The 25,126-nt window shown below is 41.7% G+C and overlaps 1 protein-coding gene across 7 annotated transcripts in view; it reads left to right on the forward strand.

Annotated features, from left to right (window-relative positions):
* The window catches only part of LOC109487969 (alpha-actinin, sarcomeric-like), a 56,289-nt gene that overhangs the window by 15,881 nt on the left and 15,282 nt on the right, over nucleotides 1-25,126 (forward strand). For 2 of the 7 annotated variants that reach the window (XM_019792095.1, XM_019792093.1), the window contains exons 2-16: nucleotides 5,038-5,272; nucleotides 5,872-5,958; nucleotides 9,855-9,942; nucleotides 12,419-12,500; nucleotides 13,123-13,204; nucleotides 14,485-14,570; nucleotides 15,076-15,168; nucleotides 16,115-16,189; nucleotides 17,177-17,332; nucleotides 19,321-19,527; nucleotides 20,109-20,200; nucleotides 22,638-22,683; nucleotides 23,240-23,302; nucleotides 23,645-23,707; nucleotides 23,871-23,948. In XM_019792095.1, coding sequence (XP_019647654.1) covers nucleotides 5,038-5,272; nucleotides 5,872-5,958; nucleotides 9,855-9,942; nucleotides 12,419-12,500; nucleotides 13,123-13,204; nucleotides 14,485-14,570; nucleotides 15,076-15,168; nucleotides 16,115-16,189; nucleotides 17,177-17,332; nucleotides 19,321-19,527; nucleotides 20,109-20,200; nucleotides 22,638-22,683; nucleotides 23,240-23,302; nucleotides 23,645-23,707; nucleotides 23,871-23,948 — 1,533 coding nt within the window. Of the gene's footprint in view, nucleotides 1-5,037; nucleotides 5,273-5,871; nucleotides 5,959-9,854; nucleotides 9,943-12,418; nucleotides 12,501-13,122; nucleotides 13,205-13,859; nucleotides 13,942-14,484; nucleotides 14,571-15,075; nucleotides 15,169-16,114; nucleotides 16,190-17,176; nucleotides 17,333-19,320; nucleotides 19,528-20,108; nucleotides 20,201-21,768; nucleotides 21,815-22,637; nucleotides 22,684-23,239; nucleotides 23,303-23,644; nucleotides 23,708-23,870; nucleotides 23,949-25,126 lie in introns of all 7 variants that reach the window. The other 5 variants (XM_019792092.1, XM_019792089.1, XM_019792094.1 and 2 more) reach the window with 3 other exon arrangements.

Here is a 25,126-nt window from a genome sequence, read left to right on the forward strand (position 1 = left end):
AGGGGTGGGAGGGGGGCATGATAGTTCCAGAAGGCATATCCACCCCTTGTGACATCTATGACCCAGCTGTCTCCTTGAGGCTCAAGGAAATAACTGTTTTGTTACAGGCTTCTACAATACTCAACATAAAAGCCCATGATAGTTCAGTTATAAGGTTGGTTGCAAATGACAGCATTGTGACATTATGGAGATACAATTTTTTGTCTGAAAGAGTCAGATAAAACGTTGTTGCAGGCTTGCGGCAAAATCTGTTGAAACTGTGATGTTATTTTTATGAGGATACAGCATCATAAAGCCATGATCAGTGGCAGTTTCATATAATGCAAGATTTGGCCCATTATAGATTTATAGATTATATGTAGCAAAGTAAAATGTTGGGAGAAAATTCTGCATGCTAGTGCTTTTACATTCTTCAACAGAGAAGACTGAAGTAGAATCCAGCCATTACTGAATTTCACAGACTGCCATTGACCAAGGCTGATGTTGGACCTGGCAGTTCTGCATGAGTACATCGCAGATTGCACGTCCCTCAAATGGGTTTATTGCAATTTAAAGAATAGGAGTTGGGATGGTAAGCACATAGTTTGTTGAAGGTCACATCCAACTTGACTGCAATATTACTTGCAAGCCGTATTTTCAGTTAAATTGCATACTATCGACACACAGAAATTTTCAACTTGGAAGATGTGCCTCCTTCCTCCGCTTTCCATTGCTGAAACCAGGATTAACTACCTAACCAAACCCCACCTGGCCTCAGCCTTGAACTTGGCTTACTTGGGCCTGGGAAAACCTCTCTAAAATCACCCAACATGACCTCGGAGAAAAGTGTATACTCTTCAGGGAACCCTGAAAGGAAAACAAGTTAATTGAGTCGTCAACTGTTTGACCCAGTCCTGTGGAGGTGGTTAGAATTTTGACATCTCGCCTGACATTGGTGATCACAGGCTGACTCTCTGTCACTCAGCCAGCAGCAGACACAGGCACACCAACTCACACCTCCATTTACTCTACTCCACTGGGAGGCTTGCCTGTCTTGGCAAGCTCATTCAAACTTAAGTGCACTCACTGGGGGGGTCCAGTTTTGATAGTGGCAATGAAACACTTCAATTTCTTATAATCTCCAAGACAGTATCAAATTTGCCAGGCAATATCCATCAGCCAATGAATGAATACTGTCTGGGCAATTTGATACTGTCTTTTGCGGCCACCAAAACATCTGCTTGGAGATTTAATTTCTTAGTCATGACTTCATAGCAACTGCTGGATTACAAATTTGTAAAATATCTAGTCGCAATGAAGAGAACAAGGAGAATTTAGATGTAGTACTGTTGTAGATTTGAAAATGTAGATTTTTCTGCAAATAATTACAGATTGCCAACTGGTCTTTCTAGTTCTTTTACATATTAAAATCCCATGCCTGTTTATCATGAAAAAAAGCATGCTCTACTTTCTGTCAGGTGTTTTTTTTTCCAGGATTACATATGCAACATTGTACAGACCCAGATCGGGTTACATGTAAATGATGGGAGTAATCACATTTCTGAGGGGCCATATTGAATCACTGATGTATCAATTGATTTTTCACCTCACATGTGAGGCTTCAATCATTCATTTTTATCAGCTATGTCCTGGTTCTGTCTGAGTCTAATGTTATAAAATACTCATGAAGTAAGATGGCTCTCAATAGCTTCATTAGCCCAGCCTCTACTGCTACTGTTACGTTTGCCCCTGTGTATGAATAAACACGACCAGCCGGAATCCTGCTGTTCATTCTGTAATGTTTGATAGCGAGCGGATATTGTCAGGCCCATTTGAATACTGATTGTCTGAACAGAATAATGAAGGGAACAAAAATCAAACACGGGAAGCTTGATAACTTCTGAAGCTTGATATAAATTATGAAAATTATACCGTGTAGTTGTATTTTATTTTCGTACTCAGCTCTGAAAAGGGATTACTGTATCATGTGAGCTACATTTGTATTCAGCAACATATTCTACCATCATATCCTAAGACGCTGCTATTCATTAAAGTTTAAGTGTTTATTGATTATTTCCTGCGGCCTTGGTGGACAGTGTCGAGGGCCATTACTGCGTTGCTGGGGAGGCCTCCAAAATCCAGGCCCTGCACATTATGAACTATAACAATAACAATAATCAGGGCTCGAAATTCAGTTTTGGGAATAGGTGCGCTGGTGCACCCAACTTAAAAAATTGGGTGCACAAAAATGTTCCTGGGTGCAAACATAGAATAAGTATAATATTAGCAAAATCTATTTTTGTGTCATTTGTAAAGAAAAGTACTAAAATAATTATTTTATAATGTTTCCTGACACTTATGAATATACTGTTATTCGTGTGACATCTTTACATACGTAAACCTATGAAAATATACAGAAAAAAAATTGGGTGCACAGTTCCAAATTTGGGTGCACTAAGGTGCACATGCACCCAGCATTTCCAGCCCTGATAATGGTTTATTACATTTACAGACTTGCAGAGCTACTGAAACTTGTTGTGATGTATGATTGACAACTTGTACAAATAGCAAAGTGTGATTTCCAGGCAAATGTTTGATTAACATGCAATATCACAGCTCAGAGGCATTCCTGGGATTTCTGGGTGTTTGGGTCTCTGGAAAATTTGTCTGGAGTCAGACTTTCATTAGGAAAGGTATAAATCCAAACTCTCTGTTATTGTCAGGTATGAAATAATTAATGTATGTTACACTGTATCAAAGTTAAATAGTGGTGTGTGGGGCTAAAGAACTTGAGAAATAGAAGTACATCACAACACAGAAATATTGAAAATAGAAGACTAACAGGTGACATGGGTTAACACACTGCAATCTTGAGACAAAGAACATATACATAATTTATACGAAAGTTAAGCATTCCCTCTGAAAATTTTTGATAAAAAACATGCATCGATGCTGTAGATTTACTACTTGGAATATACAGTTTGAAGCTGTAAAGGTGCTGGTTGTTATCAAGTATTGCTTTTATTGCCAGTCCCAAGGGTAGCAATGGAGGCTCTTAAACGTTAGATTGAGTTGTAACAGGTCACTTCTGCAATATGTAGAGTCACCTCTAGTAAAAATTATACACCTTGTCCTGATACATTTTGACACAAAGGTGAAGAATAGACCAGGGAACCAGTTACCACACCCTGCTAGTTTATCCACCAACATTAAGAAAATGTTTGGTGCACTACATGACATTCTAGTCAAATTTCTGCCAAGGCTATCTGCCAAGAAACTCCTAATAGTGGGCCCCTGATTCAAGGAGTTGTTCAAAGTCGTCATCAGTTATCATTTTCTTGCGTATATGTTAGTTGGAAGTAAATGTCACATTTTACGGCTTTCTGGAAGTCAAATGATATTGTCTAAATGCCAAATAACTAAGAACTTGGCATCGTTGTTTTCATACAAAAGGTAATTGAACAGTATGAAAATAAAAGTTTCAAAGTAATACATAATATTTGTTTTACCTAAAAGTTGTATCTAGTAAAGTGACCTTTACCTTAGACCTTAGTTCCTCCTGTGCCAATGGCACATCGGGCAGCAAGCTTCCACTTCTTTTTGTCAGCGGCCACTGTCTCCGCCTCCTCCCAGGGGATGTTTGCCCTTCTTAGATCGTCTTGGAAGGTCCTGCGCCAGGTGTGTTTCGGCCTTCCCCTCTTTCTTCTGCCGTTGTGGGGTACCCAAGTCATCGCTGTCTTAGAGTGCCTTCTGCTGGGCAGACGGAGGATATGTCCTGCCAGCTGCATCCTTTTCTCTGTTATGATGGTACTCAGAGGCTTGGACTTGGCCCTGTTCAGGATCTCATCGTTCGTTATGTGATCCTGCCACCTCACCTTCAGTATCCTCCTCAGGTTTCTCTGGTGGAAGGCGTCTAGCTTTCTGGATGCTTTAGCTGTACATTTCCAGGTTTCGCTAGCGTAGATTGCAGTGGGTAGGACAATACTGTTGTATAGTCGGAGCTTGGTGTCAAGGTTGATGGTGGTTGCTGACCAGATGGAGTTCATCCGTCGGAACACAGAAGCTGCTTTCCCCACCCTACAGTTAATGTCAGGCTCTACCTCTCCGCTGTTACTGATGACACTCCCAAGGTAAGTAAACTGATCCACGACCTCTACCTGGCTGTTGTTGACAGTGATGTTCAGTCGAGGTTGACCTGTGTGGTTTCCCACCTCCATCGCCTTGGTCTTCTCAGAACTCACCCGTAGCCCAACTTTTCCAGAAGAGGTCTCCAGCTTCGTGGTAAGGTGCTGTAGGCCTTGGTTATTCTCAGACAACAGAGCAAGGTCATCTGCAAAGTCTAAGTCCGCAAGTCTGGACTCTTCCCTCCACCTAATGCCCTCCTTCCCGTCTCCAGTGGTCTTCCTCAAGACGAAGTCAATTGTGATCAGGAACAGGAAGGGGGAGAGGATACAACCCTGTCGGACCCCTGTGATGATGTTGAAGAAGTCTGTTGTCCCTCCCTCCGTTCTCACACAACACCTTGAGTTTTCATAGAGGCTCTTAAAGATCCTGACAAATCGGGCTGGTATTCCGTATGACAGTGCAATGTTCCAGAGGGTCTCTCTGTGGATACTGTCAAACGCCTTCTTGAAGTCAATGAAATTTAAAGCTAACGGTGTTTGGTGTTCCAGGCATTGTTCGATGATGTTTCGAAGGGTAAATATCTGTTCTGTGCAGGAGCGGTTGCTGCGGAAACCAGCTTGTTCCTCTCTTAACAGGCAGTCCACAGCTTTCTTCAACCTCCTGAGGAGTACTGCGCAGAATACCTTTCCAGGGATAGATAACAGAGTGATTCCCCGCCAGTTATTGCAGTTGGAGAGGTCTCCTTTCTTCGGAAGCTTCACGATAACTCCCTCCTGCCAATCCCTAGGAACCTGCCCCTCTTGCCAACAGCGGTTCATAGTAAAGTGAAAGTCATCTTAATGTTTTAAAGTACAGATGTAACTACTTGTGTTTGAATATTACTTCAGGCATGTTGTGGTGCATGTTGTTGACTTGTGTTGTTCCGTCCTGCAGACGTTCACAGCCTGGTGTAACTCCCACCTGAGAAAAGCCGGCACTCAGATCGAGGAGATCGCCGAGGACTTCAGGAATGGACTGAAACTGATGCTTCTTCTGGAGGTGATCTCCGGCGAGCGCCTGCCCAAGCCCGACCGGGGCAAGCTGAGGTTCCATCAGATCGCCAACGTCAACAAGGCCCTGGACTTCATCGCCAGCAAGGGCGTCAAGCTCGTCTCCATCGGAGCTGAAGGTGACACAGTTCGCTTTCCTTTCAACTGTATTTGTAAAAATTTAAACAATAGAGTTGTGAAGCAAGTTTAAACTGTAACTCCAGTCTCAGAAGGTGCCAAAATTCGCTCCTCTGTTCTCTTGTGTTTGTAAAACAAGCGCTAGGGAGGCAGAAATCTAATCATTTTGAGGTCTCATCAAGACCTACACACCTACTAAGTTTCATGACAATCCATCCTTAGCTTCTTCAACATACATACATAGACACACAAACACACACGCAAACGCTACCAAACATAGCCTTCTTATGAAGGTAAAAATTAGCCAAGCAACTGAGTTGTTACCAACTTACTTCATGTTATCAACTTCCAATACGATACATATTTTCACCCTGCAAACTGTGAGCCCTTAAACAATTTATCCGCACTTGTAATTCAGTTTTGGTGAGCCAGCCAATCTTTATTAGATTTCCTTCTTCACTGCCATAGTTATTGGTTATTGATGTATTTATGAGAAGAGATTTAATTCTTAGCATCCAAAAAAGTACCAGCTGCCAGCACAGAAGTTGTGATGTGTTTACATTGTTGTAATGTTGTGTGATATTTTCTTTTTCCTCCCTAGAAATTGTTGATGGCAATACGAAGATGACCCTTGGTATGATCTGGACCATCATCCTGAGGTTTGCTATCCAGGACATCAGTGTTGAAGGTACGTCTGTCCACAAGTCTTGTTTCCTTCTTTTACGAGGCTTGAGATTTGGCACCCGTTCAGAACAGTGGGGTCACCTTGTGGTGGTTGGATAGAGGTGGGCCTGGAATGGCTCCATCACAGCTTTGTCCACAATGGTTATAGCCTTACGAATCCAGGTCCAAATATGCCAAACTGCCCTTGTCTTGGCATCCGGTGTAATTCCGCCTGTCCCGTGACGCTGGTTCTGACGCCAGGAAGGCTGGATATGAGCAGCACGTCTACGTCAACCTCCAAAATTGCTGCTGTCTTTCGTTTAGCATTCTGAACGATATCCTTTGATATCGTATTATTGCAGCTGACTGAAAATATTACTCCACCTGCGAGCGAATTGCTCTGGTGGCACATGACTCGAGTGGCTGGCCGTCTGGAACTGACGTCCGTCTATTGCCAGCCGAGAATCACAGATAGTTCCAAGCCTTGCGCATTGGTTAGGATTAATCACGACAGATAAGCATGTGAGTTATGTGCCGAGGGTGCGCTGGCCGGTGTCACATGAATGGGAAAGTAAAGCTCAAAGTCAAAACTATTAATCTCTGCAGAAAACTGATCGGTATCGCAAACTCTGAAGTCATCCGTCAAAAAGCTTGAGTTGTATCGAACTGCTTCCATCAAAGTAGCGCTACCTGTACTTGTTTCAAAGGGAACGTAACACGGATGTGGCTTATCACGCCTGATTATTTAACTGCTTGTTGGAGAATTAGTGTAGTGAAAGCAGCTGACAGATCCTGCCCCCAGGCCTCCCAGTTCCAGAGTGATGAAGTGGCTGTTGTAGGGAGGCAGGACGTGTTACGGAGGGTTACAGCAGGTGTGGGCACTGAAATGGCCTGAGAGATAAAACTAGAAGTAGGTGTAATGATTGGACTTTCAGGATAGAACATTTTTGGTTAAAAAACATGCATCGATATTGAAGGTTTTACTTGAAATATACAGTTTGAAGCTGTAAAGGTGCTGGTTGTTATCAAATGACTTCCAGGATATCCTGTCAAAACCTACTGAAATGTGAGCAGTGATTAGGTCCTTTTGTGACAAAAACATTTGGGTGCACTGGTACACCCATAGAATAAAAATTGGGTGCACAGCTGCAATTTTGAGTGCACCAAGGTGCACATGAACCTAGTATTTTTTTAAGCCCTGTTATGTGACCAGTGTTTGTAAAATGAGGTTTTGTAGATATCCAAAACGCTAGGGAAAGAATACCTTTAACTTGAACAGGGATGTTGGGACGGGCTCTGTGACACTTTGATGCCCCTTTACTGCCAAACGCTTCTATCACACTGAATTGGTGGCGGAAATTGCAGTCAGACATGTAATTGGAACACAAATTATACTTGAAAGAACTATCAAGAGCCATCAATTACCAAACAAAGAGGATTTCATTACTTGTTCTTCCTGGCAGGCAGAATGCCCGGCACACACCTCGGCTGGTGAGTGGGAACCATCGATCAACATTGGCTGCTGTCTGTGATTCATGATTCCCTATTAAAGAGGTGTTAGGCTTGCACTTAGATTGGCATTAGTTACAGAGCACAGCTCTCATCCCACTGTCTGGGATGGTTTTTAGCAGGGCCCGAAATACATTTTTTTTCTGCATACCTGCACCAGTGTGGTTAACGTTGAAATGAAAGTTCTTATCGTATTTCGATTCCTCACAGAAGTGAAATTTGATCAAAGGTCCTGTAGTAAGAAATTTCGGAAGGGTCAAGGGTACAGTACACGATGAGAACCACAGCGTGCACATATATCATTATTTGATCGTGAGAAAAATGCTTGATTCTGGGAAAGTGGGGGGAATCCAATTCTAAGTCCTGAAGTGTTATTCTTGAGTGGTTGCTGAAACTTGTATAAGATTCCCCCGCCGATTGACAGGCTCATATCAAAACCAATCCATACACCGCTGCCTGGAATTGCTCTCCAGCTACTGTTACACATGATGGAGCGGGCTGTACGGCCAGGGAAAAATTTACGTGTTTCCTGTTTCCCCACCGACCGTAGAAAAAGCTGCCGACCCCAGCCTTGTTTTGTGTGTGGACCCCTGCAAGGGACATAAAGTTTTCGAGCTGATCTACCCTTTCTAGCTCCATGATCTGACACCTGGGTGATGAAACGTACAATCGGTTTTCCAGCATTGACATTGAAAATTTCTCCTCATACAGGTTTTACGTTGATAAACTTCTAAGTTAGATCACTAGAGATTGCCAAAGTCTAAAAAGAAAAAAAAAAGATAATCCCTACCTACCGACCCAAATTTTTTCAGGACTGAAGCAGGAAACACTGAATTTTTTCCCAGGGCCTGCTGGGACGCGGGGTGAATACGTGTTGAGATGATCCATTCTGCCGGGGCCGACCCTGCTGCTGATTGGTTTTTGTTGCCCAACGCCACATCCATCTCCAGTTACTGCTCATTTTATGCCGGTCACTTCTCATTCCTCTCACAACGCAGCTCCCTGCGCCGGGAAGGGATTGTTTCTGCTGTGGCAGAATGTATAGGCAGGACTGGGCAATGTAATTGGCGATATGTATCCAGAAGAATACAATGTCATAAACAAATAGGCAATGTCCTGGGCCTATGACTACATTGGCTCCTTGGCAGTGCTTCATGCAGGATTTCCTGTATTAGAAATTGTGATGGAAAAGTCATTTTAGATGCCAAAAGGGAAAACATTCATCAAATTACAATGTATTCAGGAAAGTTGTTGGAATAAAGGGCAGGAGCATTTATTGCATATCTGACTTCTGAGGCTTCAATTGAAATCCGGGTTTTTACCCTGTGTAATACTAGTATCTTGTAATTATATTTTAGAAAGCGACAGATTTCCGTTTTTAAATATAATACTACACATATAGAGCCTGACAGAAAGGTATCCTATTCTTGTCTTTGCCAGAAGATGATTTGATGCCATAAATTTCTGAGTAGTGATAAAAAGAGGGTGACTAACTCAGCCCTGGAACCTGTAAATAATATCATGCTGGTAGCAATTTGTTCAACTCAATCTTAGGGGCCTGGGAAGGTAGATGGAAGTGACCACCTGTTGTACATGCAGTGTTCGAAATACCTGTCTGCAGTCTGCAATCTGCAGATAGATTTTCAAGATTGCAGAAGAAAAATTTATACAATCTGCAATTTTGCAGCAGGAAAAATTGTCACTTGGGATTAGGCACTCTTGGGCCCCAAGGACAGACAACACTTAAGCTCCTGTTCTGAAACAACAGGAGCTTCTTCACTAATTTGCATCAACCTTGTCTTGACTTGTCTATCTTTTGTTTCTTTTTGGACTTCCAAAAATTTGTCTTCACTAATTTGCATATCAATCAATATTTCATGCTTATAAACCTGCAAGATTGTAGTATGGAGGCTTGTGTATTTGCAGAAAGTACTTCCAAATTGCAGAACAAAATTTTGACTCTTCTGCAATATTGCAGAGCACTGAAAAAAAGTATTTCGACCACTGACATGTGTCATGGAAGTTTGGATATTCCAGGCTGGAAGTTCATCGGCTATCTGGGGAAAATCACTAGTCTCCACCAAAGTGACCAGACTGATAATGCAGGTTCAGAAACAGTAAAATGTAACCAGATAGGGAGAATAATCGGCCAGGGGAGTTTGGCCACCGTGGCCTTCATTTGGGGGAAAAATCCTCCCGCAGACTGACTCTCCTGGCTAATTATTTTCCCTTTTTTTGCCGAATTCTACGATCCGTACCCCTGTAGGAAGGCCTGGTGGAGACTAGAAAATCACTATCTATGGAGCTGATGTAAGAATGTATGTGTTGTATTGTATTGGACAAGTATGACTTGTATTGTTGCTGTGACCTGCAGTCAGTGTTGATGATATTTTTGTGTTTTTGTCTCCACAGAAAGCTCCTCCAAGGAAGGCTTGCTCCTCTGGTGCCAGAGGAAAACAGCGCCGTACAAGAATGTGAATGTCCAGAACTTCCACACCAGGTGAGGTTACATATTAGAACTTTCTTGCATGACAATTGCACATGGTACAATGTATGGCAAAGAACAAAAATAACATACAAGTAAAATACGTGTAGAAATAGACGTAATGTAAAATAAAACCTAACATATTATATTAATTACTCAAACAATAAGGGCTAGCACAAGTCTTTGTTAAAGTGTTACAATCGAGTGTGGTTACATGTGTCTGACTGGGTCTAACATATCATGGCTTCATTTGTCAGACTTTTCTTAAAATCAGATTTTTTGGTGTCTACAAGACAGTATCAAATTGGTTGGACTGTATCTAATACCCCACCAAAGTTGGGCTGGTGAAAAAAAAAGATACAGGCTAGTAAAAATAAAGTCAGGTGAAAACACGTAAAATGCATAAAAAGAAGCCAAAAGCTAAACCTTTGCCTGGAAGGTATTGTCAGACAGCCTATAGCAGAATGATGCAGTTGAGGACGACATCGTACAAAGAAGCCTGATATGTGTGACAATGTTAACCATTTTGAGAATAGGTGCAGTAAACTGTTCAATTTTCTGCAGGAGGCCATCCAATCTGAAAAGGATGCTTTACCCGTGTCCTCCTGAAAATACATTCCCCAGAATAGCTTCCATCATGAAATGCTTCTTACATATTAGATTTGTTTTATATGAATGATATCCCAGACCTTTCATAAGCTACATAATCAGTTATTAAATAATCAACCTTAGAGAATTTTAACTGATGCCGGCATACACTAATGACTCAGAAGCTGAGAGTGGGTGTACCATCGAACTCAGTTTCAGCCACAGTGCTGATACATATTTCATCAGGATAGCAGCACAAATTTGCTCTTGGGTATTCCAACTGCAGTGGAGAGATAGCAGACACGCCTGGTTTATATGCAGATGAGTCTTAACTGATGGCCCTGATAGCTCAGCAATTAGATTTAGCAGCTCTGATGAAGGAAACCATTTGCAAAAAGAGAGCTGCCTGCTGGTAGACAGCAATTACCCCACAGTTAGCCAGACTGTCAGAAAAATGTCTGCTCTGTGATGTTACAGCATCCTTCCTGCTAGTCAAGCGTTAGACACACTATTACTACCTGGCTAAGTGCAGGGCTCGGAATTAAATACCACCTGCTTACTAAGGTAAAATTGCAGCTGTCGAGTTATTTCGGATGTCTACCTGCACTGGGCCATGTGCTGGGTTTATATGTACATGTATGACGATCTTTCCTTGCTGCATTTAAGTTTACTATGTATGAAGTATAAAGTAAATTACAGCAATTGTTTCTGAACAGTCTCACTAGTCAGTATGATACATACTTCCCAAATTCTGAGTAGTGCAGGCAGAATTTGTCTGGTGCAGGTGTGCAGAAAAAAGGATTTCGAGCCTGGAAGTGGAAGGGTATTCAGGGGTTTTTCTAAACTGGGGAATAAGGGCTCTGCTCCCTCATACAACCAGCCAGCTCCCTCATATCAATTTTCAGATTGAACCCTAAGTGGCTACATACACAACATTAAGTCTTTCTCAAATTGATCTTTTTCCAGTAAAAATAGAAAAAGAAAATGTCATAATTCTAGCATTACAATCTGTGTTACTCTTGTAAAAATGTGCTAAATGCTCCCTTGCCAATGCCATGCTACATGTAGTGATCTGCTCCCTCATGCTAAATTTTTCTAGAAAAAACCCTGGTATTGATTTGACTGTGCCCTGTGCAGAGGGAATCTGCCATTAATCAGGCCACTTTAATTGCTGCTGTAACGAGGCTGGCAGACAATTGAGCTGCAATGAGCAGGAGGTTTGGTGCTTGTCACCTGATCATGATTCAGCCATCCTCATCAATATTGAAGACCTGTTGGGCAGTGTTTTTGTAGTTATGTACATTCTGCCCACTGTGTGGAAGCTGATTATTTCATGGATTTTCATACCTGGCAAAATCTTGGTGGTACAAAATGATTAAAAAATGATCTTTAAGTACAGGGAACCTTGTTAAAATTTGTCAATAGTGATTTGGGAAGGGCATTACATTTTATGAAATGTCATAACCTCTGACAACTAGAACACTTTGTATAGATTATTTATATACAATGTTTTTATGTACTTAGAGTAACAGTGTTACTAGTATAGATTGTTATACATTGTACTAAACATGTCAAGTTCCATTATAATGTCTTGTCTTTGTCAGCAGAGCTGGCCCTTTGCAATAGCCACAGGCTAGTTGGGCTGCTCTGGCTGTGCGTGCTGAACAACCAAAACAATAAATAAAAATAAAAAAACACTAGAACATAAACAGGCTGAATAAAAGTTCTAAACAGGAACTATGCGGCTCCAGGTGACTTACTGAGGGACGACTGCGTGTGCAAGATGTTGGTTAGCTTGAGGAATGAATCCCCTCTACTATATACACATATACTAGATTGAACATAAACAGAAATGCTAGGATGTATGTTACAGCTGAACTAACATGTGTTCTTCTGTCCCCAGCTGGAAGGATGGTCTGGCGTTCTGTGCCCTGATCCACAGACATCGGCCCGAGCTGATCCCCAACTACCATGAGCTCAGGAAGGTCGGTACAAACAAACAAACAAACAAACAAGGCTTCAGCCACCTCTGGGGCTACGTGAAGTACTAGTAGTGAACATGACTTGAATGTTAACGCTTGATGAAAGCTGATGATGTACATAAATCAGACAGACGATTGCCGTGCCCAGAATGAAGAAAATCTATTACGAAACAAGTAATCACGATTTCATGATGATGACGCTTGATTGCAAAGTAATTGTTGATGATGTCAGACAATTATGCAAGGAGGGGAGGTACCATAAGAGAATACTGGTGTACAATATCAAATTATCACTGTCACACTTCTGTGCAGCCGTGGGAAAATTTAGTCTTATAGTTCTTCAAAAGCAAATGAGTAGCAGAAAAATTATTTCTTTCGTGGGGTGTTGTAGGCTGGAATAAAAAAAATGTTCACTTACACTACAAATTTTACATTCCACCTTAGAAAATGTTTGATTTTACATCAGTGTTCTCAATACGTACCCTCCCTGGCCGTATCATAATGTGACGGGTACAGACCTCGTAACTGGCCGGTATGTTTGGTAATGTGACATGCACACAGCCTATAACTGGCCGGTTTTTCTCCCTCCCGTTTTGCATGGTCCTTCCTGCATGTTGCATGGCAGGACGACCCCTACACCAACCTGAACCTGGCCCTGGACACGGCCGAGAAACACCTGGACATCCCGCGGATGTTGGACCCCGAGGGTAGGTGGGCAGGCTGACGCTCGTCGCATGGCGCTCGCTCGCTCCCTCGTGTGCGCTCGCTCTCTCCACCTCTGCCCGCTGCAGTTTTGTGTTCACAGGTCTCCACGCACCCCATCACTGCTGCCTGCCGCTGCTGGTGTCTCTGTGTGCTGGTCTACTCGCTGTAGAACAGCCTAGCTGTGGGGCACATAGTCTCGCCTCTCGTCTGGTGTTTTAGTCCTAGCACACGCACAGGCTTACCAATGACAACCTTACAAATTGCTAGTATTAGAATCATTCCTGAAAACAAAAGTACACAAATTTCATTCGCCAAAAAGCAGTTACTCAAGCAACTGGATACAATTTCAAAGCAACTGGATTCCAAAATCATATCCAGTTGCTTGAGTAACTGCTGTTTTGGCATATCTTATTACCTGGATGTCTAACCTTCATTGACGCACAAATTTCATTTATTTTATTTTATTTTACCAGTAGATCACACTCAGGTCTGTGACCTGCTTTTCATGTGTCTTTGGGCACGTAAAGGTTTCATACATGGAAAATGAAACAAACAGAAAGACCCTGTCAGTCGTTCCTAAGCCTGTGCAGCTTGTTTTGTGTCTCCTTGGTTGTTTCCCCTCACACGTGTGCTTCATCTCTCCACCCCTCCATTCAGGACGATCCTATCGGAAACCTCAACCTTGCCTTTGAAATAGCAGAGAAATACCTGGACATACCTAAGATGCTTGACGCAGAAGGTACACAGTAACAGCCGCTCCATCTGAGCTAACACTTAGTTTGCATTCTTCTCTAGTTCTGCATTCTTCATATCTTACTTACGTTTTATATATGTGTGCACATATTTCATTTCAAGTGCATCGATGTTGGCATAACGTTGTGCGAACATTTGCTCGTCTGCATTTTTGTGTGGATCACACAACCTACTTCAAAGTAAAGTACATGTATGTTACATGTAGGCATGGGGGATGTCAGTATGCTTAAATTAAGTTTCAAGTAACTGTAAGAGAGTCTTGGACAGTGCTGTAAGTGTAAGTGAATGAAGATTGAACACGATACATGAAGACGTTTGCCAGTCTGAAGACTGAAAACTGCACAAGTAGATTTAAAATAAGCGACTAAAGCATCCAGCATTAATGTAAGAAAAAGTGATGCTGTAGACTATTATATTTATGTTGTGCGAAAAGAGAACTGTCAGATGTGCACGTTGGGCTTGTCTCAATTGTATTTTTGAGGATTTCTTCAGTTGTGCTTGGTCCTTATTTGTTGTTTCCCTCCCACAGACATTGTGAACACAGCCAGGCCTGATGAGAAGGCCATCATGACCTACGTGTCATGTTACTACCACGCCTTCTCCGGCCTGCAGAAGGTAAGCTACAGCTCATAACCTATAGTCATCTTTATTACACTGCTATTCCAAATATGGGAAAGAGAAGCTGCGCGATTTCGTTTATTTAGCACATATCCTGCTTTCAACTGCTAAAAGTTGCTGTTCTTATGTTTGTTTCAAACGTATTATTTTTATATTAATTTTGTTATAAGTTCTTGAGGAGAGGGCTTCTATAATGTATAAGCATACTTGCTTTTGTCCGACTCCAAGCCTCTTTAAATAAATGTGAACAAGTTAAAAAAAAGTGGCCAATATCTTAACATGATTTCCATAAGGTGAAGATTCGTTTTGTAATACTGTTGTATAAGTCTCATTGAGTTTGGGTTTTATTACGAAAATACCATTATGTTACTGTGGTTTGTATAGAGAAAACAAGATGTAAGCCTTCCAATAGCTCCCTGATTTTCCACTCACTGTTTTTAATATCTATCCATTATAATGTTTACCTTCACAAGGCTACAACTATCTGGTTTTCCTCTCGCAGGCTGAGACTGCAGCCAACCGCATCTGTAAGGTGTTGCGGGTCAACCAGGAGAACGAGCGGTTGATGGAGGAATACGAGAGGCTGGCGTCTGATGTGAGTTTTAAGAGATAGAATAAATAAAAGATTTACAACATGAAAATGTAATTCACTTTACGTTAATGGTAGCAAAAGTTTGTGGTCTGAGAAAAATGGACATGTTCACAGAACTATGTTCATGATGGTGGCTGGTGCAGGAAAAAGAAAGTAGAGGAATTATTTGTTAACGGTATTGAAGTGACTGTGAAAGTTGTGAACTTACATGAAAGTATCGGGAAAAAATCAGGAATTACAGTGTATGCTTTTTGTAGCACATCGGCAGAACTTGCTGCGCTTGTGTGAAACCCATGGCATAATAAGCATAGCTGATCTACACAAAGGTATTGTTAAGGGTTCTGTCGACATTTCAGGATGATATTACGTCTGTAGTTTTCATATGCCGTAATTAGATTTAAAAGTAATCACTTTTTCTGTACAGCACCAGACGGGACATCTCATTTGGGTCTCTGTTGATTTGATTTGGTTAAGGAATGGGTTTATAGAGATTAGGGGAGTAATTTTGATGGGTTGGGTTGGAGTGGGGGTGTCTTTAATGCAGGTCACTGCTACTTCTTACATTGCAGCACTTTGTCTTGGTAGCTTCTCTTTATTGCCTCCTTCAAAACTAAAATCCAGACCACTTGGAGATCCATACATATTGAATTCTGACCCTGACCTTCCAATGTAATCAGTATTTTTAACAGTGCTCCTTAGTTTAAGCTTTTGTGTATCCATAGATATACAATCCTGTACATGTAAATGAGTTGACGACTTTGATTTTAATGTCCTGTCCTTATCTTATGTAGCTTGTTGTTCTTGTCCCCAGGGTTAGCCCTTAAAAATAGTGTCTTGCAACTAGCTGGGCAACCCTGGCTGTCTTTTGTACAGCTGAAACAATGAAATAAAATGAAATAAAATAAAGTAGCTTCTCTCTGTATAAACCTGTACATTCTGTCCGTCACAGCTGCTGGAGTGGATTCGTAAGACAATCCCGTGGCTGGAGAACAGGACCAGGGACAACACACTGCCAGGAACACAGGTAAGGCAACTACAGAAGTAAACGGCAAACATCAAATAAACTTACACATAGTGTAGAATATTTTTTTACCGACTGGTAACTGACATTGCCAGCTCTTGATGTTGCATTGTGAGAGTAGCAAAGAAGAAAATGTTTCCTCCAAACAGGTGAGGAAACAACAGAAGTTAATTGAATGCATGAAATAAACTTACAAATATTGTAGAATATGTGTACCTATGGTTTACTGAAGTGTCCTGCTCTTGATGTGGTAGTTTGAAGTTAGAAATGACAAGACCAAAATAGTTTCATCCAATGGATTGGAACAGGGACTTGAATATCTTTGAACCAAGGGCAGCACAACAAACATGAAGCAAACTTACGAATAGTGCAGGCAGAGCAAGTGCCAAGACTTGTCTGACTTTTGTTCCTTTTTCGACTTCCAAAAAATTTGTCTTCACTTTATTTGCATATCAATCAACAGGTTGTGTATATAAACCTGCTTTCCCCTCTGGTCTCTCAGTCACTGACGAAAGCTAGTGGATACTAGCTGAAACGTCTGACGTTTTCAAAATCATATCCAGTTGCTTGAGTAACTGTTTTTTGGCAAGTGCCAACTGTTAACAAGTGTACCAGCTGTCGCCACTCTTGATTTGTGTGAATGTGAGAGTTAGAAAGACTGAACTGGGTTGTTTCCTCTGATGGACTTGGAACATTTATTAACCAAGAGCTATTCGTTCACCTTTTGATATGTGTGTTCTACATGCATCAGAGCTTAATACGTGATCTGTTAGAACGGATTAAAAAAAGCTCTGCCTACAGGTTTTCAAAGAGACAAGATCCCATGTGTGTGTTTTTTGTAGCACAAACTGTTTCTTTTGGTATTCGTAGTTTGCATGTGGTAGGCTCAACATGGTCTATAATGTGTTAAATGTTAGAAGTTTAGAAAAAAGTCTGCCTAACAATTTTGGAGAGACAAGCTGCTCATCATGCCCTGTGTATTTTTTCTAGCACAAACTGGAGGAGTTCAGAGACTACCGCCGCAAGCACAAACCTCCGAAGCTGGAGGACAAGAGTAAGCTGGAGATCATCTTCAACACGCTGCAGACCAAGCTGCGACTCAGCAACAGGCCGGCCTACATGCCCTCTGAGGGGAAGATGGTCGCGGTAAGCAGCTCAGATTGAGGTTTAGTGCTGCATACCGGTTCACTGGACTTGGATCCGGACTTGTAAGAATGTTTAGGTTCAAGTCCAAAAAAACCTAAAAGTCAAGAACCGAGTCCGGACTTATTACCATAAAAGACCATTTCACATACCCCATTTCTTTCCAAACCACCTAAAACCTTCCGTGGATTTGCAAAATTTTTGCTGCAAAATGAAGAAACATTTGCCATCAGGCACAGTCAAGTACCGGCCTCCATGTTATGTGGCCAAAGTTTCACCCAGACAACATGGCAAGGTTGCCAACATGCAATTTTGTATATGCCACGGGTTTAGGTCCGGACTTACAAGTCCAGAACTGAACCTAAACCTCTGGACTTGAATCCGGACCTGAACCTAAATGTGGGTTTAGGTATGCAGCACTATTGAGGTTTATTGAGGAAAAACTCTCCTTTAGCTGCCCACCCATGGGTGGCAGCTATTCTTCCAGGAGAGGGTACATAAGACATGACAATACATCACATACAATTACATTAAAAAAAAAAAAACATTTACATTACATAGTATTTTAAAAGAAAACAAGTGTGTAACATTGTATGTGCTCTACTTATTACATTTCCATTTTTTACATAACAGAATGTTTGGCTAATGACAAACTTTTCAAATTTCAAATTTAGTTGGTAATAGATAAATTGGCCCAAGTGAACCCACAGGTGATCATTCAACTGTATGTTCTGGTGCTCAGGGCCCGATTATTCCTCACATTAAACAGGAAGAGACAAAAATCACCCCAGTGGGTATCAGCTACAGGGTTTGCAGGGATCCATCACAGTGAAGCTTATTCAGATTGTGTAGATAGTGATCCACGCGAGCACACAGAGGCTTTATCATGTCCATTCATGGGGAGGGAGAAGTGTAAAACATGTCCAGTGACAGGCCTCAAAACTAACTTTTCTTCCTATTGTCCCAGCACTGTCCCAAAAATAAATTTCAATTGTCCCGAAGTGAGGATGAACTGTCCCAACCTGTTTTTTTTTTAAAATATTGTATGACTTCAAGTTGAAGTCAACTTTATATTGCTTATGTTCTGACTCCCAGGCGCACTATAATTGCAGTGTAGACAGGAAATTCAGGGGGACTTTTCAGATCCAAAAGCCGGGACGTGTGCCCTATAAAGGAAAGAAGGGCTGACATTCTGATGTCCCAAAGTGTCTTTTTAGTTGTCCCAGCCTAAATTTTAGTGGTCAGTGGCCATTGGATCACCTTTCATTTCGAGCCCTGACTGAGATCAGCCCTGATCGTATCGTGCGGCGCCACATCAAACCTGGAACACCTACGGCCTGCCTCTCACATCAGGTAGTGATAGCCCACACGGGCGCAGTAACGCTGCACTCAAACTTGACCGTGAGTGATAGAGTTTGCATGACACCGTGCTTTACTACATATCAGGACAGACGTGTTTCAGAGGGATGATGAAAGAAGTGTAAACCATAACCCCTCAGGGTAACTACCTGTGATGAAAGCCTGTAATCTTTGTAACATTGCCAGTGATCGTGGAGAGAAATCAAGAAGCAAAACTACAGCTTTGCCATAAGATGTTACAAACGCTGTAAAATTAATGGCTCTTTACTTCTTTAGTTCTTTACTTCAGAGTCAAGGAAATGGAGTAGAAAGTAGTTGGATTTGTATCAGTTGTGTAACAGTCGTGAAAGATCATAAGTTATCAAAACCGGAAGTTCTGCTGCAGTACCATAACAAGCTGCCAGTTGGCCCAAAATCTTCTCATTTTGAGGTGTCATTAAGACCTACCCACATACCAAATACCAAGACAATCCATCCAAGCCTTCTTGAGTTAACGTGTTAACACACACACACACATACACACACACACATACAGACAGACACACATACGAAGAATGGACACATGTCACTGAAAACATAACTTCCTTGGCAAAGGTAAAGTTCACACCTTGCTGTTTGCATCCCCCCCACAGGATATTGCCAATGCATGGAAGAAGCTGGAGTTTGCTGAGAAAGGGTTTGAGGAGTGGCTCCTTGCGGAGTTGAGAAGGCTGGAGCGTCTGGATCACTTGGCCAGGAAGTTCAAGCACAAATCCGACATCCACGAGGAGTGGACCGAGGGCAAGGAGGTCATGCTGCAAGACACGGACTTCAAGAACTGCAACTTGTATGAGCTGAAGGTGAGATGGGCAACAGCAATGCTTGTTTGTTTGTTTCTGTTATATTTGCTCAGGGTGGCCCATAGCAGTGTCATAATACTGCTTTACATTGAGGCCCTGGAAAACATACATGACAATAATGTAAGAATTATATACAAGCACAAAATCTATACAAAACTTCCCAGACTAGGCCACTATTGGTATTCCTCATCCATATTCCAGTCTGATTGTAGGGTTAGAAGCCAGAAGTCTGGTCTAGTTTTTAGGAATACGCTAAAGATGTTGACATGTTAGTAGCTGCATATTGCATGGATCTATAGCAGTGTACAAGTACGTCTTTTCATACTTTTCGATATTCGTGACATTTGCAGATAACAGAAAGCTTAAAAATCTGTGTGGCACAATCCTGACTTGTAGTTATATAAAGTGATAACTGCATCATTGGTAGATGGAAAAGTACTAGTAATCCAAAAATCTTCGTCCTTATAATGTCTAGTGTGTTATGCCGAAGGGTGGTTGCACAGATACAGAATAATACATTACGATCTATGATAAAAGCTGGAGAGTTTCTCCTGTACTGATGCTTGCCGTGTCCCCGCCAGGCATTGAGGAAGAAGCACGAGGCGTTTGAGAGTGATCTGGCCGCTCACCAGGACCGCGTGGAGCAGATAGCTGCCATTGCGCAGGAGTTAAAGTAAGTTATTATCATGTCAGACTTCATCTAGTGTTCGTAATCATGTATGAGAATTATCAGTCTTGTATGTCGTTTGAGTAGCTGACCCTTCCAATGTGTACACACTAGGAATTGTTTCTCAAGCAACCGGATAGGTTTTGACGAAAGGTAGTGGATGCTACTAAGTCTTGAAATGTCTGACAGTCTGATGTCAAAATCTATCCAGTTGCTTGAGAAACAATTCCTTGTGTAAATGAATAGCAAAGTTCTTTCATCACAACCATTTATTTTTCACGAGCCGACGCTTCGATGACCGTCTGTCATCTTCATCAGGGCAATTCTGACTGGTTTACTATGCACTGACGCTAGATGTTACTTGGTGCATAGTGCACTAAAGGTGTTACATACTTCACAGTTTATAGTAAACCAGTCAGAATTGCCATCGATGGTCATCGAAACGTCGGCTCGTGAAAAATAAATGGTTGTGATGAAAGAACTTTGCTGTTCATTCATTTACCAACCTGACGAAATTATTTACGGATGAATTCCTTGTGTACTTTCTTATTTCCAGGATGTCGAACCGTCTTTGACATACCTTACTGTGTGTATAGTGACATTATTCGTTTGACTATAAAGTAATTGATAGTTCTCGTGTTTTAAGTGGTTTCTTATAATTACAATAAGTTTTGTTTCACCAAAGTCCAATGATATAAATATGTGATGTTTTTCTCATTTAAATGTTAGGTTTTAATGTAAGTTAATTCCAGTGTAAAAATGTGATTTGTAACTTATGTGATTTTTACAGTGTTTGTATTTTTGTGAGCAGTTGTGTTGTTTTATATATCCCACTTCCTGGACCTAATCTTTGATCAGCACTTTGATGATTATTTCTTCTTAACTTGGATCAGTTTCTTCAGTGAAGCCTTGTCTGAAATCAAACCTGAATCTTTCTAATCTTGTTCTTGTTACGCTGAAGACTTTTTGTTGCACAGAAGTAGTGTAAACTGCATGCAACATGTGTGTGTCAGTCAGAATCACTGCACCCAAAAGTGCCACTGCTTCGTAGAGTATTATTTTTGTGTGTGCCACAAAAGCATGGTTTCCAACGCCACCCGATATAGCAGTAACTGTTTGGGGATCATAACTTCTGATTCTTGGCATCAGTTTGGCTGGAAAACAGTTTTTGTACTGTCAATTAAAACTTTCAGTGGTTCTGTTGTATGTCAAACATTCTATACAGTGCATGCAGATGTGAAATCCTAAAATAAATGATGATGTCCACATATGAAAGTTTTGTTTTCCAAAGGTTAAGCATGTTTCTATTCAACAAAGGCACAGTCAAGTTTACAAAAAAAGCACCTTTGCAAAAGACAAGAATTTAATTCTACTGAAATTGACAGCAATGAGTTACGAAAATGTGTTGAGAAGTTTGTTGCATGACCAGTCAGGACGTGATGTTGTAGATATAACTGTGTGTTCCTGTGCACCATGTGTAACCTGTGTGTGCTTGATGCCATGTTTGTTCCTGGACACGTGCCGGCCTGTTGGCGCACGCTGCATGGCTGACTGCATGTCTTGTCTCCCTGCAGTAACTTAGAGTACAATGATGCGGATGCGGTGAATGAGAGATGCCAGGTACTGATCACACTCACTCACTCGGCACTGAGCACACCCACCTCACTACCTCTCCCTCATGACGCAACTGTAGCATTCTTAACGTAGCCAAAAGCTCAACTGTAGCAACCTTAATGTGGCCATTGTAGCAACCTTTAAACATGTCCAAAAACTTTCCGTCACCTTGTCTCCAGACAAGACCATGGGCCTTTTGATTTCCTAATTGTTAGAATCACAGAAAGTTATTAAAATCAAGAAAGCTAGTGTGTTTCAAAGTGAAGCTTCTTCACTTGATATTAATATCAAGTTGGCCATTTGTTTGATTGTTAATCTAAGGCAAAAAAGATAGTAACACAAATTGATCTAACAATGAATGTAAAACGCTCAGTTCAGGATGCTACTCTTGCGGGCATGAGGGGGAAGCCATACATTTTTTCTCCACCTGTCTTCCATCCCTTCTCTTCTGAACTCCTCTTTCCCCTTTAGAGAGATACTCTCTCCCACACATCTCATGCACTGTCCCAAACAGCCACACGCCACTCCTATCCCTCCCCCCAGCCAGCCAGCCTCATGCACCTTATTTGAAGCCATGGTGTAGTGGCAAGGCATATTCCCCCATCCTTCCATGTTCAAACCCTGCCATGTCCTGGAGGGATGTGACACCTACACCTCATCTCGTGTGGGACACATCACCCCTACCCCCATTTTGTTTGACCCCCCCCCCTTCATTGTTAAGGGATCAGATATCCCTTCCCCTCATCATCTGGACCCCTCCCTTGGTGTGGGGGTGAGGACTGTCGGCAACCCCACCCTCGTTCACACCTCTGCCCCCTTATTTTTACAGTGATCTGGAGTACTGGGACGTTGTAACAATCAATGCTAGATGCCAGGTATTTCGTAACAGGCTTGGTTTTCGTTTCCTCCCTTTTTCTGTCTTTCTGTATAGAATTTGATGCATTTTCTTGCATTTTCGTTCTTTTGGTCTTTTTCTTTCCCTTTCTCTCACTTTACCTTTCTGCACACACGCTCTAGCTAATGGCAAATATAAGACTAAGCATGGATTCAAGCTTTGCCCATTATTTCAGAATGATTGGTGAAATCAAAGACTTTTAGTAGTATATTTCCCAAGCGCTTCTCAAATTTTCTCATTGTAGATTGATTTGGCTATTTGGTGCTTCTGACATCTGAATCCCTCACAGTTTTCTGTGAAACTTACGGCATGATTATATCCTGGGTTTCTACGGTAGCATGTATGAACTGCCACCCAAAACTCCTTCTAAAACCTGAAGTTCATCTCTATCTACGGAGTCCAAAACCCCAAACTAAGTTGCTTCTGCCCAGCTCACTGCTGTAGTTACAGCTTAGTTTGCACTGCAGTATTCACACCTCCGTACAGACTCCCTGCCGTAGACCCGTGCTGACTTGTTCTGTCGTCCCTCCCCTCAGCGTATCTGTGACCAGTGGGACAGATTGGGAGCCCTCACACAGAAGAGGAGAAATGCTCTGGATGTGAGTACACACCGTTTCACTTACATACCATAAAACTGAACCTTGTCTATTGTCAAGTCATTGTCTACAATAGCAACACCATGTCTAGGAGTAATTATACAAGTTGCTTGTGATATGAATCTTTTGAATTTTCATGATCAATGAATGCATTAGGGTAGCAACTGTATGTCAAGATTTAGTGGTACATCTGCTTATGGTCTCGCAATCTTCATTGTGTTTCACACCAAATGATATATGATCTCAGGCATAAATTCTGCAAGTATATATCTATACTCTACCCTTCATATGTATGCCACAAAGCAGACTGCCTTATGACAACCTACTTGTGTTCTCTGTTCCCAGGAAGCTGAGAAAATCTTGGAAAGAGTGGACCAATATCATTTGGAATTCGCCAAGAGAGCAGCTGTGAGTAAAACTGTAATATTTCGATGTAAACTACACTGCATCAAGATTAATAAAAGCAGTCTATTTAAAATAGTTTAACAAAAATGGAAATTTACAAATGACTTGTTGGTAGACGTTGATGTGTGGAATTTTGTCTTAACATGTTTTTTAATTTATTTTTCAGCCATTCAACAACTGGATGGACGGTGCCAAGGAGGATCTGGTGGACATGTTCATCGTGCACACTATGGATGAGATCCAGGTACTGTCTACAGGGACTAGCTACTATATCCTACACATTGAAACATCACACACTACACCCCTCACATAAGATTGTACATGAACCAGACCTAGTATAGCCTGGATGCCAGACCCATGGCGCGCTAGGACTCAGCAAGGGCTGTGGTATAATTGCATGTTGGCCCTGGAGCTTAGGAGCTGGCCTGTATAGGCCCTGGAAACAGTCTGGCACCCAGGCTAGACCTAGTAAACAGGAGTCAGGTACGAGCATTCTAATTCGAGCATCTTCAAACTTACACACATGATAACAATTTTTCAACGATCCAGTCTTGCCTCGTTCTCTCTCAGGCTGCTTTATTTTGATTCTCCCACAGCACAGTGGGATGTCTGTAGTATGTTGGATGGACTTATTTTTGGAGCTGTTTTATTTCGTTTCTTCTAATGTATTGGGTTTTTTACTTGAATACGGTGATCCTTTACCATGCCAGACACTCAGAGAGCTACTAGTACTACGGTTCAGCACTCTACTTCCACAAACACATGTGACTGTCTGTCATTAAGTTTGCCTGGTGGACATTCATGCATGCGGGCCACTCTCCCCTCTTGCATGTTGATACTGTTGACTGATAATGAACCTTTGATCTCGTATGCTATCCTCTGGATTTCCTCTACTTCTGCCTGCAACAGGAGGTAGGGTGTGGCACTGGCCTTCTTACAAAATTAACCCCACTCTGACACTTTGGCCAGAGACGTTGGTATTGCACAGAGGTAGTCTGCACTATAGTAGACCACACCAATTCATTTTACCATCTTCTAGAGTCTCAGTTGCAGTTTTCGTTTTAAGTTATACACCAACTTCTCCAAAGCACCGCTCACAACGGACACCACCAACAAAATCTACCCCTTCTACACCTTATCCTGCCTTCCTTCTACACAGCACTTCCATCCACTGTAGTTCTATGGTTCACATAGATGCCAGATCATCACAACCTTTTGCATCAGGTTTATACATCCATTACGTAGGAAGATAGCTTTGATACATACAGACCCTTATGAGCACTTTCGAAAAGCAAAAGTTGGCAAAAAATTTTTCAGGCTCATCGAATTTCTCATTTTGAAGAGTTCAAGACAAAGATGGATTCAACACTTACAGAGAACATTATTGGACGTAGCTTTTCCAAATCCGAACAGTTTTTTACA

Source organism: Branchiostoma belcheri, unplaced genomic scaffold, assembly GCF_001625305.1.
Source record: "Branchiostoma belcheri isolate BF01 breed outbred unplaced genomic scaffold, Haploidv18h27 scaffold90, whole genome shotgun sequence".
Lineage (NCBI taxonomy): Eukaryota > Metazoa > Chordata > Leptocardii > Amphioxiformes > Branchiostomatidae > Branchiostoma > Branchiostoma belcheri.